Here is a 14335-nt window from a genome sequence, read left to right as displayed (position 1 = left end):
GAAGTTTTGGCTCTCCATATATTTGAGGGGTCTGCATCCCTCAAATACTGTATTTTCAAATGTGCATTGGTTGAAAAAAACAAAAAAATCTGTTCGCGTGAACCCATGCAGTTCAAATCCGTGTTGCTCAATAGTGAACTGTATTTTGAAAAGCAAAGCAGGATTTTGTCTTTTTGGCTTTTGTTTCAGTGCAGTATTTATTTTGAAATTTCACATATCAAAAACAATCTTGGTTTATGTTTGTCAGAGGATTTAAAAGTTTGAGAAACATACTTCCAAGTCTATTGAGAATATATAACATAAAGAAAGTGTATGTATAAAATAGAGTTAAGTGATTTCAACACTGCAGTCTAGGGCCTAGTACAGGTTTGTGCTGGCCCTCACCCTGTTCCAGACTGTGTACTTCATTCTCTTTTGTTTGATGTAGTGGACACAGATAAATAGTAGTGGCTGGCTGATAAGAGAATCAAGAACTGATACCCAACAACGGATAGGCAACTCCTAAAGCCATCTGCTAAGGCTTTCAAGCCCTTCTCCTTTAGCTGAAGACAACAGTTATCTGCCAAAAGGCAGAACACCAGTCCATTTGACTTGGCACACCAAGTTTAATCTCTAGTTGAACTACTCCCACAACCTGAGCAGATGCACCTCTACTAGGACTGGTCATTTTTCCCAATCCTCTTCCTGCCCAGACCTTAATGAGGGGTGCTCTTCCTTTCTCACTTTAAATGTACATAGCGGCAGGAAAAAAAAAATGTCAATACTGAACCAAATGGGTAAATCACACTTTAACTGCAAACTCAAGAGAAGACACAACCTATGTAAGTATACATACATTTAACATAAGGAAAAGCAACATACTCATAGATCTCTGAGGGAAAAGGCCTAATGGTGAACCAACACCATACAGGGATTAAAACCTAGTAACAAAATCCTTCTCTATAAACACTTCAAAGTAAACAGGGTATATGCTCATTGAAAGAAAAAACTGCAAATACCTGGTATGTTTCCACAGGCCTGTTTTCCATATTTAAGTCCCAAATTTTGACTGACAAATAGTCTCTAGTCATCATATATCGACCACTATGGCTGAATTTTACATCCGAAATAGAGGAGATGATTTCGGAAAAAAATGACCTGTTACTGGGATCTTCAGGTTCTTCAAACACTAAAAACAAAACAAAACAACACAAAAAGGGCAAGGTGTACAATATTCTGGCTTGGACAAAGCATTTCCTAAACAACCATTCACAAACTCCCTACAAGTGAGGTAAAATACCAGGCTAATAAAGAACTGAAAAACATCTCTCTGGCTAGTTTTCTCCTGAAAGCTTCTTAGGATAATTGAATGTTGAAGTTGAAGATGTATAAGTATTCAGTATACTTCCAGTCATGACTAATTTAGAACCAGACTCACCTGGGACTTCTGACTTCAGTGCACCAGGTTTATTGGTATATTCCTGCAATATGCCTCACTCACTGCCTATATTCACCATGAGAAACACACCATCCTCGCCCATCCCAAATTCATACCAGGATTTTATTTTCTAGTAGCCAGGTAAAATGATTTTGCTAACAGGCATGTATCAATTTTCATGAGTTAATATTCAACAAGACAAGAATACTGTATCCTGAAGTTTTTAAACCAAAGTTGTTTTTGTTTTTTTAAGCCAAGGAAACCTCTTCTCAGAAGAAATCTTCCTAGGAAGCTCAAAATAGGAAGGGAGGATGGGAAAGAAAGGAGCAGCTCTACTTGAACACAAGGTTAGAGAGCCCAACCACAAGTTACCAAAGAACAGCAGCATTCCACGAGAAATACATTCCTTGTCTATATTATCAACAGACATGCCCCCCAAGAGAGCTTGACTATACGTGCTTCCAGGAAATAACCTGGAAGGCCTCATGAGGAGGTAGGCAGATTACCAAGGGTACAAGTGGCTCTGGACACACAGGTTTAAGACTTGTAAACCTCGTAATTGTACTTATCATATCTGAGGCTTATTTCAGACAAACAGAATATGTAGTCATTTTAAGGAAAGATACAATAAACTTACATTTAGAATGTCTATCACAGAGGGCAGATGCCCTCATGTCACATAGCCGAATAGTTCCTTTACTGCTGCTGTATACAAATGTGTTACAGCTGTTTGGATGAAATTCTGCTGCTGTAATCACCTCTGTCAGCTCTTCCATATTGGCAGGCTTGATATCCACAATGTCTAGATAACATTTTATTAAGGAATTTCCACTTAGAAAAAAGGGCAAATATAATTCTACATTTCTCAAACCTAAAACCCATTCACGGACCTAAGCAAAAGTATTAATTCTGAATTGTACTCCACTGTTTTTATGAGTATAAATTCCAAAGGGATTAAAACCTTTTTTTTAGACGGAGTCTCACTCTGTCATCCAGGGTGGAGTACAGTGGCACAATCTCGGGTCACTGTAGCCTCCAACTCCCAGGTTCAAGCGACTCTCCTGCATCAGCCTCCCGAGAAACTGGGATTACAGGCGCACACCACCACACCCAGCTAATTTTTAATTTTTTTTTCTATTTTTGGTAGAGACGGTGTTTCACTATATTGACCAGGCTGGTCTCGAACTGCTGACCTCATGATCCACCAGCCTCGCCTCGGCCTCCCAAAGTCACTGTGCCCGGCCTCAATAGAGTATTTTTATTGACCCAATCATGCATCATGACTTGAGTGAATTTCTTTTTCTAATCTTAATGAGACTATATATATATATATATTTTTTTTTTGAGACAGAGTTTCACTCTTGTTGCCCAGGCTGGAGTGTAATGACACAATCTCAGCTCACTGCAACCTCTGTCTCCCAGGTTGAAGCAATTCTCCTAACTCAACTGAGATTATAGGCATGCACCACCACGCCCAGCTAATGTTTTGTATTTTTAGTAGAGATGGGGTTTCACCATGTTGGCCAGGCAGGTTTTGAACTACTGACCTTAGGTGATCCATCTGCCTTGACCTCCCAAAGTGTTGGGATTACAGGCTGAGTCACCGCGGTTGGCCGAGACTATTTTTACAATAAAAAATTCAAACACAATACTCCATAAATTTGATTAGAAGAAAAAAAAATTTTTTTAGAGACAGGGTGTTACTCTGTCATCCAAGCTGGAGTGTAGAAGCAAGATCAAGCTCACTGTAACCTTGAACTCCTGGCCTCAAGTGATCTTCCCACCTCAGCCTCCCAAACCGCTGGGATTACAGGCATGAGCTACCATGCACAGACCTCACAAATTTGATTTTTAAAAATTCCTATTTCCATAGATACAAGACAAATTCCTTAAAATTCCACGAATCCAATTTTAAAATAATACATTATGCCCTTTATGTTTAGCAAATAACTTTTTCCAGTATTTCACTACTCATATACAAAGAAAAAGTAAGTTGCCATACATATATGTATACAGACTATAAAAAGAAGGAATCACATTCATTAAGGAGAGATGAAATAAATCCAATATGGGCACAACATGCCTCTTCACCAAACACCAAAGAAAACCAAATGGATACTAAAACTCCTGTCTGTAATTTCCAGATGCCAAAGATTAATCCGCAAATCATCTGCAGATAAATATGTTTCATAATCACTATTAATAGAAATTGAGTTGATGTGATATGTATGAGCATTGGCAAATATTCTTCGTGGACTGGCCTCAACCATTAGATCCATAGGCCTAAAGACTGGCACCTGTCAATAAGACACATGAAAAAAAGAAGTTACAAAAGGTTCAGTTTCAAATAGCAATTAAGATTCACAAAACTTCATTATTTTAGTTTTTGAGAACATAAAATAGAACAATATTACATAGATTTAGTTTTAAAAAGGAACTGATGTTGATCCTTTCAAAATGCTGAAGAAAAATGAACAATGTGGATAATATATCTTCTTTTACTGGTAGCAGTACTATTACAATTTGCAGTTCTTAGTTCCAATATTTTGCTTGAAAGACATGCCAAGTTAATAAATGTTTATGGTTCAAATTAAAGAGGCTAAAAAAAAATTAACCCATAACATCTAACTTTGGGTATTTTTTAGCTACAACTAGAAGATTTGATCTATATCTACTTTTTTGATTTCCAAAGAAAATTTATCTTGAAACTTGACCTTGTAGTAGCTAACATGACAAACCAGAGATGAAGTCTGATGGCATGAAACACTGTCTTGTGTTTGAATCCTGCTTCTGTCCCTGGCCAAAGTGAGACCTCTATGTAAGTCAGTTTCTATGTTTAAATGAGTTACTCAATATTCTACCTGATTACAGAATTATTGGGAAAGGGGAGACAGACTATAATTATTCCTATTCAAGTTCTGCTCAGGATTTGGGCTATATAATATGAATACAAACACTATCTGTGACATTTTATTCTTATGTACTTACTCGTAGTGTAGTAACTGTAGTAGGATCTCTATACCTTCCATCTTCCTCTTTCAGGTTATACCCTTCTGGTCTTTTGTCCCTTTCACTGATTTTCCATAATTTTATTGTTTTATCTGGGAAGAAAATAAAGCAAGTCCTTAAAATAAAAGGGTAGTACTGAAGAAGAAAAACATTTTAAGGCATTTAAAATATGCTATTTCACATTTCATCTAAAAGGATTCCATGGGAAAAAAAACCCAAAAACCCTAAGCTGACTTACTAAAAAATTTCCTATTAACAGCTGAATACCACACACACATAAAGTACAAAGATCACAAATTTATACATTAGTGGCACTCATATAAATTCCATGTGATAGTCAAATCAAGTCACAGGTCTCTATCCCTATCCCTTAAAAGTAATTAAAGCTAGAGGGAAAAACTTGATATGCATGTGTGGTGTATGCAAACACATGTATGTCTGTACATACATGTACACATATACGCTCAGTATTGAATTTCGTATCAGGGTTCAGAAGTAGGAAACAGGGCCTGAAGAAAACTGATTAAAAGCATATATCCCCAAGTCCTTCAAGAAGAAACCAAATTCCTAGGTATCAAGGATATATAAAATGGCATCTGTTTAAAAACAAACTTTTGTTTTACAATTAAGTTTAGATTTACAGAAAAGTTACAAGAATTGTAGTGTTCCATATATCCTTTACCCAGTTTCTTCTGTCAACATCTTACGCAACCGTGGTACGTGTGTCAAAACTAAGACATCAACTTTGTATATTACTATTAACTCAACTACAGACTTCATTTGGAGATTTAACCAGGTTTTCCACTAACATTCCTTTTCTGTTCCAGAATTGAAACAACACTGCATTTAGTCATCAAGTTTCCTCAGTCTCTCTGCCTTTACGTTTCTCAGGCTCTCCTTGTTTTTCTTGATCTTGACAGTTTTGAGTATTGGTGGTGAGGTACTTTCTAGAAAGCATATCCCTCAACTGGATTTGCCTGCTGTTTCCTCATGATCAGATTGAGACCATGGGTTTTCAGGAAAAGAACACAGAGGTGAAGTGACTTCTCACAGCACTGTTCAAGGGGATACAGCGGTATCAACATGACTTACAGCTGGTGGTGTTAACTTTGGTCATTTGGTTAAGACAATGTTTGCCAGGCTTCTCCATTATACAATGACTCTTTCACCCTTGCCATATTCTATTCTTTAGAAGTAAGTCACTAAATCCATCCTGTACTTAAAGGGAGAAGTAAGTTATACTCCCTGTAGGGAAGAGTATGTATCCACGTCTTATTTAGAATTCTCCTGCAGGAAGCATCCCTTCTCTCCATTTATCCATTCAATTGTTTATTTGTATCACTATAAGCTCATGCACGTTGATTTAAAACTGTTATAATCGTAAAATAACATTCTTATAGAAAAGTATCATATTCCTAATGATCTTTCATAAGCAAAATGGTATAACAAAATTGTTTAAAACAGTATATAAAGCCATTTTATAAAAACAGTTAAAAACAACTCAGAGAGATGCCAGTGACTCTAGCCTGGTAGTCTCTGTATCGTAGAGAAGAATGATAGTTGCCCCTAAGGATGCCCTTCCCAATGTTGAAATGTAAACAGAGAAAAGCTGCTAACTTTAATAATCTGTAATCTACTATTTCTTCTAAGCCCTATGTGATCTTGCTTATAATTTTCTTGTACTTCAGTCATACATGTTCTATGTGTTAGTTTATATATGTATACAATTTATAGATAGATATGAGCCTAGCCTAAATCTGTATTTTGAGAAGTATTTGTTCTAAATACTTGCAAAGTATTTGTGATGAGGATGACAACACCCCCACCCCCTCGTCCAGTTGTCTTGTGGCCTGTTTAAATCCATCCTCCTTATTAAAGATCCAAATAAAGAAACCACAATGTACTTATGAAACTTTCAGATGAGATGAAATTGGTTTGTGGTACCTAATATTGTTTACAGGAAGAAAGCTCTTTAAAAAATATTTTTTCCATTAACACAAACACAGGACACATAATGAATTAGGATACATTTTTCAGTACAGGGGGGACAAAGCAGGCAGGAAATAAATTAGTATGTTAACAAATATGACATAAATTTTAAATCAGAATCCTAAGGCTGGGCGCGGTGGCTCATGCCTGTATTTCCAGCACTTTGGGAGGCCGAGGCGGGCGGATTACGAGGTCAGGAGATCAAGACCATCCTGGTTACCACGGTGAAACGCTGTCTCTACTAAAAATACAAAAAATTAGCCGGACGTGGTGGTGGGCGCCTGTAGTCCCAGCTACTCGGGAGACTGAGGCAGGGGAATGGCGTGAACCCGGGAGGCGGAGCTTGCAGTGAGCCGAGATAGCGCCACTGCACTCCAGCCTGGGCAACAGAGCAAGACTCCGTCTCAAAAAAAAAAAAAAAAAAATCTGACACTTCCCTAGGAACATTTATTCTATAAGTAGAAATTATATAAATGGTTTAGTTATGTATCATCTGATGTCAAAGAACAAAATATTTGAAGCTATTTGAAGTAACTTAGTTTACCATATAAATTAAAACTGACCCCAGACTACTAGCACATGATAGGAGTAAACTGTTCCCTCCACCCATGCTGCTGTGAGTTACAGGCTTTAAATAGTTACTTCTGTTTATTGTTCTTCTAATAAGGACAAGAGAGGGGAATGCAGTTTATTGTGGAAAGAGAGAAGGCAGAGGGTACGAATACCAATGGACTGGCTGGGGAGAGCTTTCATGATCAGAAAACTGGGCATCCAAGAGGCGGCCAACACTGATGGCATCAGACATTTGTGAACAGCATTTTTAAGAACTCATACTGTGGACCAAGGGCATCAATTAGATGGAGGAAGTGCTGAATTTCTTCCCCTATTTCATCCCCAAAGTCATTTAAGTTTATATTCTGCAAATCGTTATGGTCTAGGTGTTAAAATTTGCTTTTTAAATTAATAGTGAGGGAATGAGAAAATAGGAGAAGGTTTCCCCTCACCCTAGCACCAACCTCAAAAAAGTTTTAATCACAAATTTTTATAGACTACAGCTACCAAGAAACTAAAGTATCTCCTCAGTCACTCTAATGATTCCCTTTAGACTCAAGACTCCAACGAAGTCCAAACAATTCACGGGAAAAGTTTTTTATAAGAACAAAGAAAAAGAACCCAACTTATCATAAAGGATTTCAAATTCTGGTAGAGTCATTACTAACTTTTAATCCTCACTTAACTTTTCTTGGGCCAGGCATGGTGGCTCACACCTGTAATCCCAGTACTTTGGGAGACTGAGGAGGGGGACAGACTGCTTGAGCCCAGGAGTTCAAGATCAGCCTGGGCAACATCGGGAGACCAATCTCTACAAAAAATGTTTTAAAAAAATTAGCCTGGTGTGGTGGCATGCACCTGTGGGTCCCAGCTACTCAGGAGACTGAGGTGGGGAGATCGAGGTTGCAGTGAGCTGTGATTACACCACTGCACTCCAGCCTAGGCGACAGACATTGTCTCAAAAAACAACAAAAACCTCTCCCTGGGCAAGTAAAACAGTAGGAGAGGAATCTCCTTCCAGCCATGTGGATTGCTGGGAAGAAGGCAATATGCTAATAGGTAGTCAAGTAAGAAGAGTGCTCTGAATGGAGACCATCCTTTGAGTATTATTTTGTATCTGCAGTTAGAAATACTCTGTGTAGAGTTCAGGAACACTTAAAAAGGAGGAATAAATTAACATTTATTGAGCACTTGCACTCATGACATATGTGAAGAGTTACTTAATATTCATAATACTATAATAAAAAATTACTATCTCTACTTCGCTGCTGAGGAAAATTCAATTCAGTGTTAGTAACCTGCCCAAGATTAGGAGACTGAGAAATAGCAGAAATAGTACCTGACCTAAATCCAATGGTATAGCAGCCCATTCTTTTCGCTACAAATTGGGGGTGTAGTAAACAAAAAATTGCTATCTGAGAATCTTTCAGAGAATCTAAAAACTGCAAGCGAACAGTAAAAAAGTAGAGTTTATATTCTGTATAGAAAAAAAGTCCTTTTTAAAATTATCTCTGTTAAATGATTCCTCTCCTAGTCTACAGGATTATGTGCAACATGTACTCACAGTGGGCACATGGAAAGAAAATACATATACTTACCATTGGTAGACAATAAAAACTGAGCAGCATTTTTCTGGGGTAACCACCTAATTTTGTTGATCTTTTCTTCTATTTCTAAACTTTTCAAGTAGTCAAACTCTGGTTCATGGCTCTGGAAGGTGCTGTAAACATTATATTCTCCTCTGCTATGAGACTGGATTTTGTTCTAAAATGAAAACAAAAATATATGGACCATTGTTGAAAAATATTTCAAAATAATCAAATATGTAATCAATTCCAAAGGACCCTGCAAATTCTCGATAGCCTATTAGCTGTGTCTTTATACAATTATATTCTATTTTTTATATTTCTAAAGGCCTTCAAGGATTAAATGAGAAAACTTAAAGGGGAAAAAAGGCTAAATAACACTGAATAAATAAGCTCGATTCATTAGGGAAATAATGATGTTAAATATGGATCAATCTGATTGCTTTGATGGTATAGAGGCATACCGATGAAAAAAACTGAGCACCCATAATAAGGGAGTTCATCTAAAGAGTAATGACTAAAGAAAGGCTTGCCCAGAAAGAGCTAGATGAGGCACACCTTCTTTCTCTGCCCACTTTAGGGTCAACTCCCCAGTCTGTTACTTAATATGATGTACTGTCTCCTTTTCCTTTCTGATGCCTGCCTTTTGGTTATTTCGCTGCTGAAAGCTTAAAAAAAGGGCTCTTATAAATAAAGGGATCCCATTTGACCCCTGCTTCCCACACTCCAAGACTGCTGTTCCAGACAGCTTTGTCACCAATCAAGTCCATATTCAGCACCACCCAGCAATAGCCCCATGCACCCCATCAACTACTACTTACTCGCCTTTAATTTGCTTTCTCATCTTATGAACCTGGCACACACTGATGATTAATTTCATTTAGTATTACTTTGAAAGAACATAATTTAAGCTATCTCGTAAAGGGACTAGTTATGAACTACTTTGGTTAGCATTAATATCTCAGCAAAAGTGAGAATTGTAATATTCAGAATTTCATCTTTTATCACACTATTAAAAACATTTTCATAAAAAAATTTAAAACTAGTTCAGAGAACCACCTATGGAAAAAGTTTAAATAAAAGAATGAGATTATTATTGTCAACTATTTTAAGTAAAAGTGAGTTATCCAGTGAAATGTTTACGACTTCTTAGCCTATTACTATTCTCCATATCAAAAGGAAACTTCACCGAATCATCTTGAAAGTCTACGTTTTGGGTTGTTTTTTCCAGCAGCCTGACGATCTGGGTTGTTCATTCATGGATGGTTGTATTTAAACCTTTGGACAGCAGTATCAGTTATTAGAGGGCAAGTCTGCCAGTGTTAAGAACGCAGTGTCCCACAAAACGATCCACATATTGGGGACACACAAGGGGTAAAAATCAGACTCAGAGCCTTGGTCTCATCACCATACCCACACACCAAATTAGACAGCCTATTCCATTAACATATATAAATACTCCAGTGTCACCTGAAAGCTCCACATATCTTCTACCTAAAATGACTCACCCAGTCTCACAAAGTTTATCATTACACTCTACAAGGAAAACACAATACCATTAAGCAGACAACTCGATTTTTAATATAAACCCTGCGTTTTAGACTGGTTTTTCATCTAACACTTAAAGAGACTATAGTATATAGCACCTTGCACACTAGGGCGTAGAGGGATAGACAGAATCCCCACATTCAAGTGACCTGTGTACGTCAAACTTCAGTCAAAGCAGAAACTGGTTACGGTCTACACAATTAAGGTAAGCAGTATGAAGGGCCAAGGGCGAGCCACACATTGTATTTGATGAGTTAGGAAAAGCACAAAACTACAGAAATATTTTCTGAAACAGAACATGAACATCATCTTCCTGTAGACTCATGGACAACAACATGAGTCTACTAAACATGATCTCTTACAGAATCCAAAAACAAAATCATAGAGATATATGGCAGTTTAGACTGCAAGAAGTTCCATCTCTTTGCAACAGGAAATAAATATATGTATCATAAAAGGAGAAAATTCTGTCTAAAAAGCTCAAGATGCCAGGCTAAGCACATGCACTAGCCTCCCCTCTCCTCTGAAACTTTACTAAAATTATCATAACAGAACTTTTAAAAACAAGTCCACAGGACAAAGAGTAATGGCAGAAATGACAGCAGCAGTAACAAAACAGAAGAGGCTATAAAACATGGGTACAAGTGGTAACTGACAGTAGACTGCAGAGAGCTGCAACAGATTTTCCCTAACACTTTGGGAGGGGATGTTTAGATTATAATGACCATGATAGCATTGTTCCCCGCACGAACAAAGGACAGTGAGCAAGCCTGAAATAAAAGAAACATAACCATATACTCAACACTGAGCCACTCAAATGAGAATGCATCAAAATCAAACAACGTTTTTGTTTTAAAAACCTCTCCTACAGTCATACAGAAATGTGACACATCCTTCAACAATTTATACTGGCTTTACCTGCACAGCATTTTCACCTCCCTCTCTTTTCTTGCTTGCCTTTATGATCACTACGAGAATCATCTTCCTAACCATACAATCTATTTGCATGAAAGTTTCTACGGTAAGTTTAGATGTGCTTTATTCCCCAGCACCTATAACAGTACCTGGCACATGTAACAGGCATTCAATAAAGATTTTCAAAGCAGGACTTAGAATGAGGTATGTCACATACTTTACATACATTACAAACACAGGACACAAAACCAGTATCACACATTTTCAACACAGATGCAAAGAGAATTCACTAAAGGGCATCATAACCAAGTTTTAAAGCAAAGTCATAAAGACTGTGTACTGGCACGAGGATAGACCAATGTGCCAATGAAACAGAACAGATGGCCCAGAAACAGGCCTAAATGATGACAAAGGTTGCCTTGCTGGGCAATGGGGAAAGGATGGTCTTTTCACTAAATGGTGTTGACTAGTGAATAGGTTGACTATTCATAGTAAATAAAATGAAGCTCGACCCCTTCCCTAAACCACTCACGTAAAGTGATTACAGATGAATAAGAGATATAAATGTGAAGGTACAATAATCAAGTCCTAGGGTAACACAACCCAAGAGAACTTTTCTGCAATGATAGAAATCATCTGTATCTGTGTTGTCCAGTATGGTTTTGCCACTAGTCAAGTTGAGCACTAGGCACACACTGAGCACTGAAAATGTGGCTACTGCAACTAAGGAAGTTAATTCTACAATTTATTTTTAACAATTTAAATGTATGTATTTATTTATAAGGTGGTAAGGCTGACTTTATTTAAAGAGGGCCATGGAGACAGGGACCACTGCAACAGGGTCTTGCAGCGGGGGAGAGAGAACAGACTCGATTCCCCATTAATTTAAATAGCCACATGGATCTAGTGGCTACAGTACGAATCATCCAGTTCTAAAACGTAATGGGAATAATTTCCCGGACCTTGGGGTTGAAAAGTATTTCTTATACAGGACAGAAAAACCAGTAACCCTAAGAAAAATACTGATCAACTGTATTATATTAATAATCTCTATTTATAAAAATAAACTATTCAAAAAAATGAGAAGGCAAGTCACAGAATGAAAAATACTTCTAAAAAAATGCGTGTGTGTTTTTTTTTAAAAAAATGGGGTCTTGCTCTATTGCCCAGCCTGGTCTCGACTTCCTGGGCTCAAGTGATCCGCCCAACTCAGCCTCCCAAAGTGCTAGGATTACAGTGAGCCACTGCCCCTGGCTCCTCCAACAAATGTAACTGAAAAAGAGTTCATCTGCAAAAAGTGTGAAGAAAGTCTACAAATCAGTAAGAAAAATGACACACAACACAGTAGAAAATTATAAGAGATTTTGACAGTCACTTCCAAAAGACAATATCCAAATAGCCAATATAAAAAGCAGCTCTGGCCAGGAGTGCCTGTAACCCAACACTTTGGGAGGCCAAGACAGAGGATTGCTTGAGGCCAGGAGTTCAAGATCAGCAACACAGTGAGACCGTCTCTACCAAAAAAAGAGAAAAAAAAAATTAGTCAAAGTGTGGCAGTGCATGCTTGTAGTCTCAGCTACTGGGGAAGCTGAAGTGGGAAGGACCACTTGAGTCCAGTAGTTTGAGGCTGCCGTGAGCTGTAAGCGTACCACTGCACACTCCAACCTGGGCAACACGGAAACACCCTGTCTCAAAACAACACAACAACAACTCAATCTCAATGTGAATCACAAAAGTAAGCATAAGGCCGGATATGGTGTCTCACACCTGTGATCCCAACACTTTGGGAGGCCGAAGCGGGCAGATCACCTGAGGTGAGGAGTTCGAAACCAGCCTGGCTAACATAGTGAAACTCTGTCTCTACTAAAAATACAAAAATTTAGCTGGGCATGGTGGTGCATGCCTGTAATCCCAGCTACTAGGGAGGCTGAGTCAGGAGAATCGCTTGATGGCAGGAGGAGGTTGCAGTGAGCGAAGATTGCACCAACTGCATTCCAGCCTGGGTGACAAAGTAAAAAGACTTCGTCTCAAAAAAAGAAACAGTAAATACAAACTTAATTCACACCCACAAAGTGTTAAATTTTAAAAGACCGATAATACAACACAAAGCACCGGCAAAGATGTAGAACAGCCATAAAATTTATATACTGTTTACAAGAATAAAATTAGCAGAACTTTTTACCGTGATGTCTGCTAACAGTGAATGCCTATCCTATGGCACAATAATTCTACTCATGACTGTACAGCAAAAAACATGAGTAAGAATGTTCACAGCAGCATTATTCATAATGGATAAACTGTGGATTCCATTTATTCAAAGTTCTAAAACTACAGGCCAAAATAATTTTAAGAAGACAAGCTCATAAAGGAGAGGAAGGGAAAAGAGAAAGGTTTGTGGAAGCGTGGGAAGTTCTATTTCTTGACCTAAATAAATGTGTGCTATGTAATAATCTGCTAGTGTTTTATGTACTATTCAGTGTATATTTAAATAAAGATTTAAAACTATATACCACACATATGTTGCAGCCCCTACGGAAAACAATGTGGAGATTGCTCAAAAAAGCTAAAAATAGAACTACCATATAATCCAGCAATCCCACTTCCAGATTTTATCCCGAAGAACTGAAAAATGGGACCTCAGAGAGGTGTCTGTACAGCCACGTCCATTACAGCTTTATTCTCAAGAGCCAAAAGGTGGAAGTAACCCAATCAATGGTTCCAACAGCCTCTTCATCTCCCTAACTGGGAGGTAGTATTTCAACCTGAGAAAACACTGACAATACATAAAACTAAACATTACAAAGTGATATGTACAACATGAGTCTCCTTCTGTAAAACAAAAATCCGAGAAAACCACACATACACACACACACACATACATTCCCCCCCACCCACCACCAAAACTAAGCAATAATATTTCCTCTTAAATGAACAAAAAATTAAAAATGTGATAATGACCACTGTTTTAGTGACAAAAAGACAAAGTCACATACTACTGGTAGAAGTATAAGCTATTCCCACAAGCCACAAGTTTACTGAACCTTGTCACCTAAGTTATAAGATGGAATATGTTCTTCCCAACTATTCAAGTAACCCTTTCTACTCAGTGGTTCCAACAGTCTCTTCATCTCCCTGACTGGGAGGCAATATTTCAACCTGAGAAAACATGGACAGTACATAAAACTAAACATTACAAAGTGATATGTACAACACGAGTCTCATTCTGTAAAACAAAACAAAAATCCCTGAGAAAACCACACACACACACACACACACACACACACACACACACACACACTGGTGTTCATTCTTCATTCCT

General features: G+C 37.9%; 1 protein-coding gene across 3 annotated transcripts in view; it reads right to left on the bottom strand.

Moving 5' to 3' along the window:
- The window catches only part of PPP2R2A (protein phosphatase 2 regulatory subunit Balpha), an 81392-nt gene that overhangs the window by 7580 nt on the left and 59477 nt on the right, over positions 1-14335 (bottom strand). For all 3 annotated transcript variants that reach the window (XM_025394706.1, XM_025394707.1, XM_025394705.1), the window contains exons 4-8: positions 8566-8731; positions 4406-4518; positions 3537-3714; positions 2055-2219; positions 999-1168 (exon numbers count right to left, since the gene is read on the bottom strand). In XM_025394706.1, the coding sequence (XP_025250491.1) occupies positions 999-1168; positions 2055-2219; positions 3537-3714; positions 4406-4518; positions 8566-8731 (792 nt within the window). The remainder of the gene's footprint in view (positions 1-998; positions 1169-2054; positions 2220-3536; positions 3715-4405; positions 4519-8565; positions 8732-14335) is intronic.

The sequence above is a fragment of the Theropithecus gelada genome, chromosome 8 (assembly GCF_003255815.1).
Source record: "Theropithecus gelada isolate Dixy chromosome 8, Tgel_1.0, whole genome shotgun sequence".
Lineage (NCBI taxonomy): Eukaryota > Metazoa > Chordata > Mammalia > Primates > Cercopithecidae > Theropithecus > Theropithecus gelada.
This window is presented reverse-complemented; position numbering and strand designations above follow the sequence as displayed.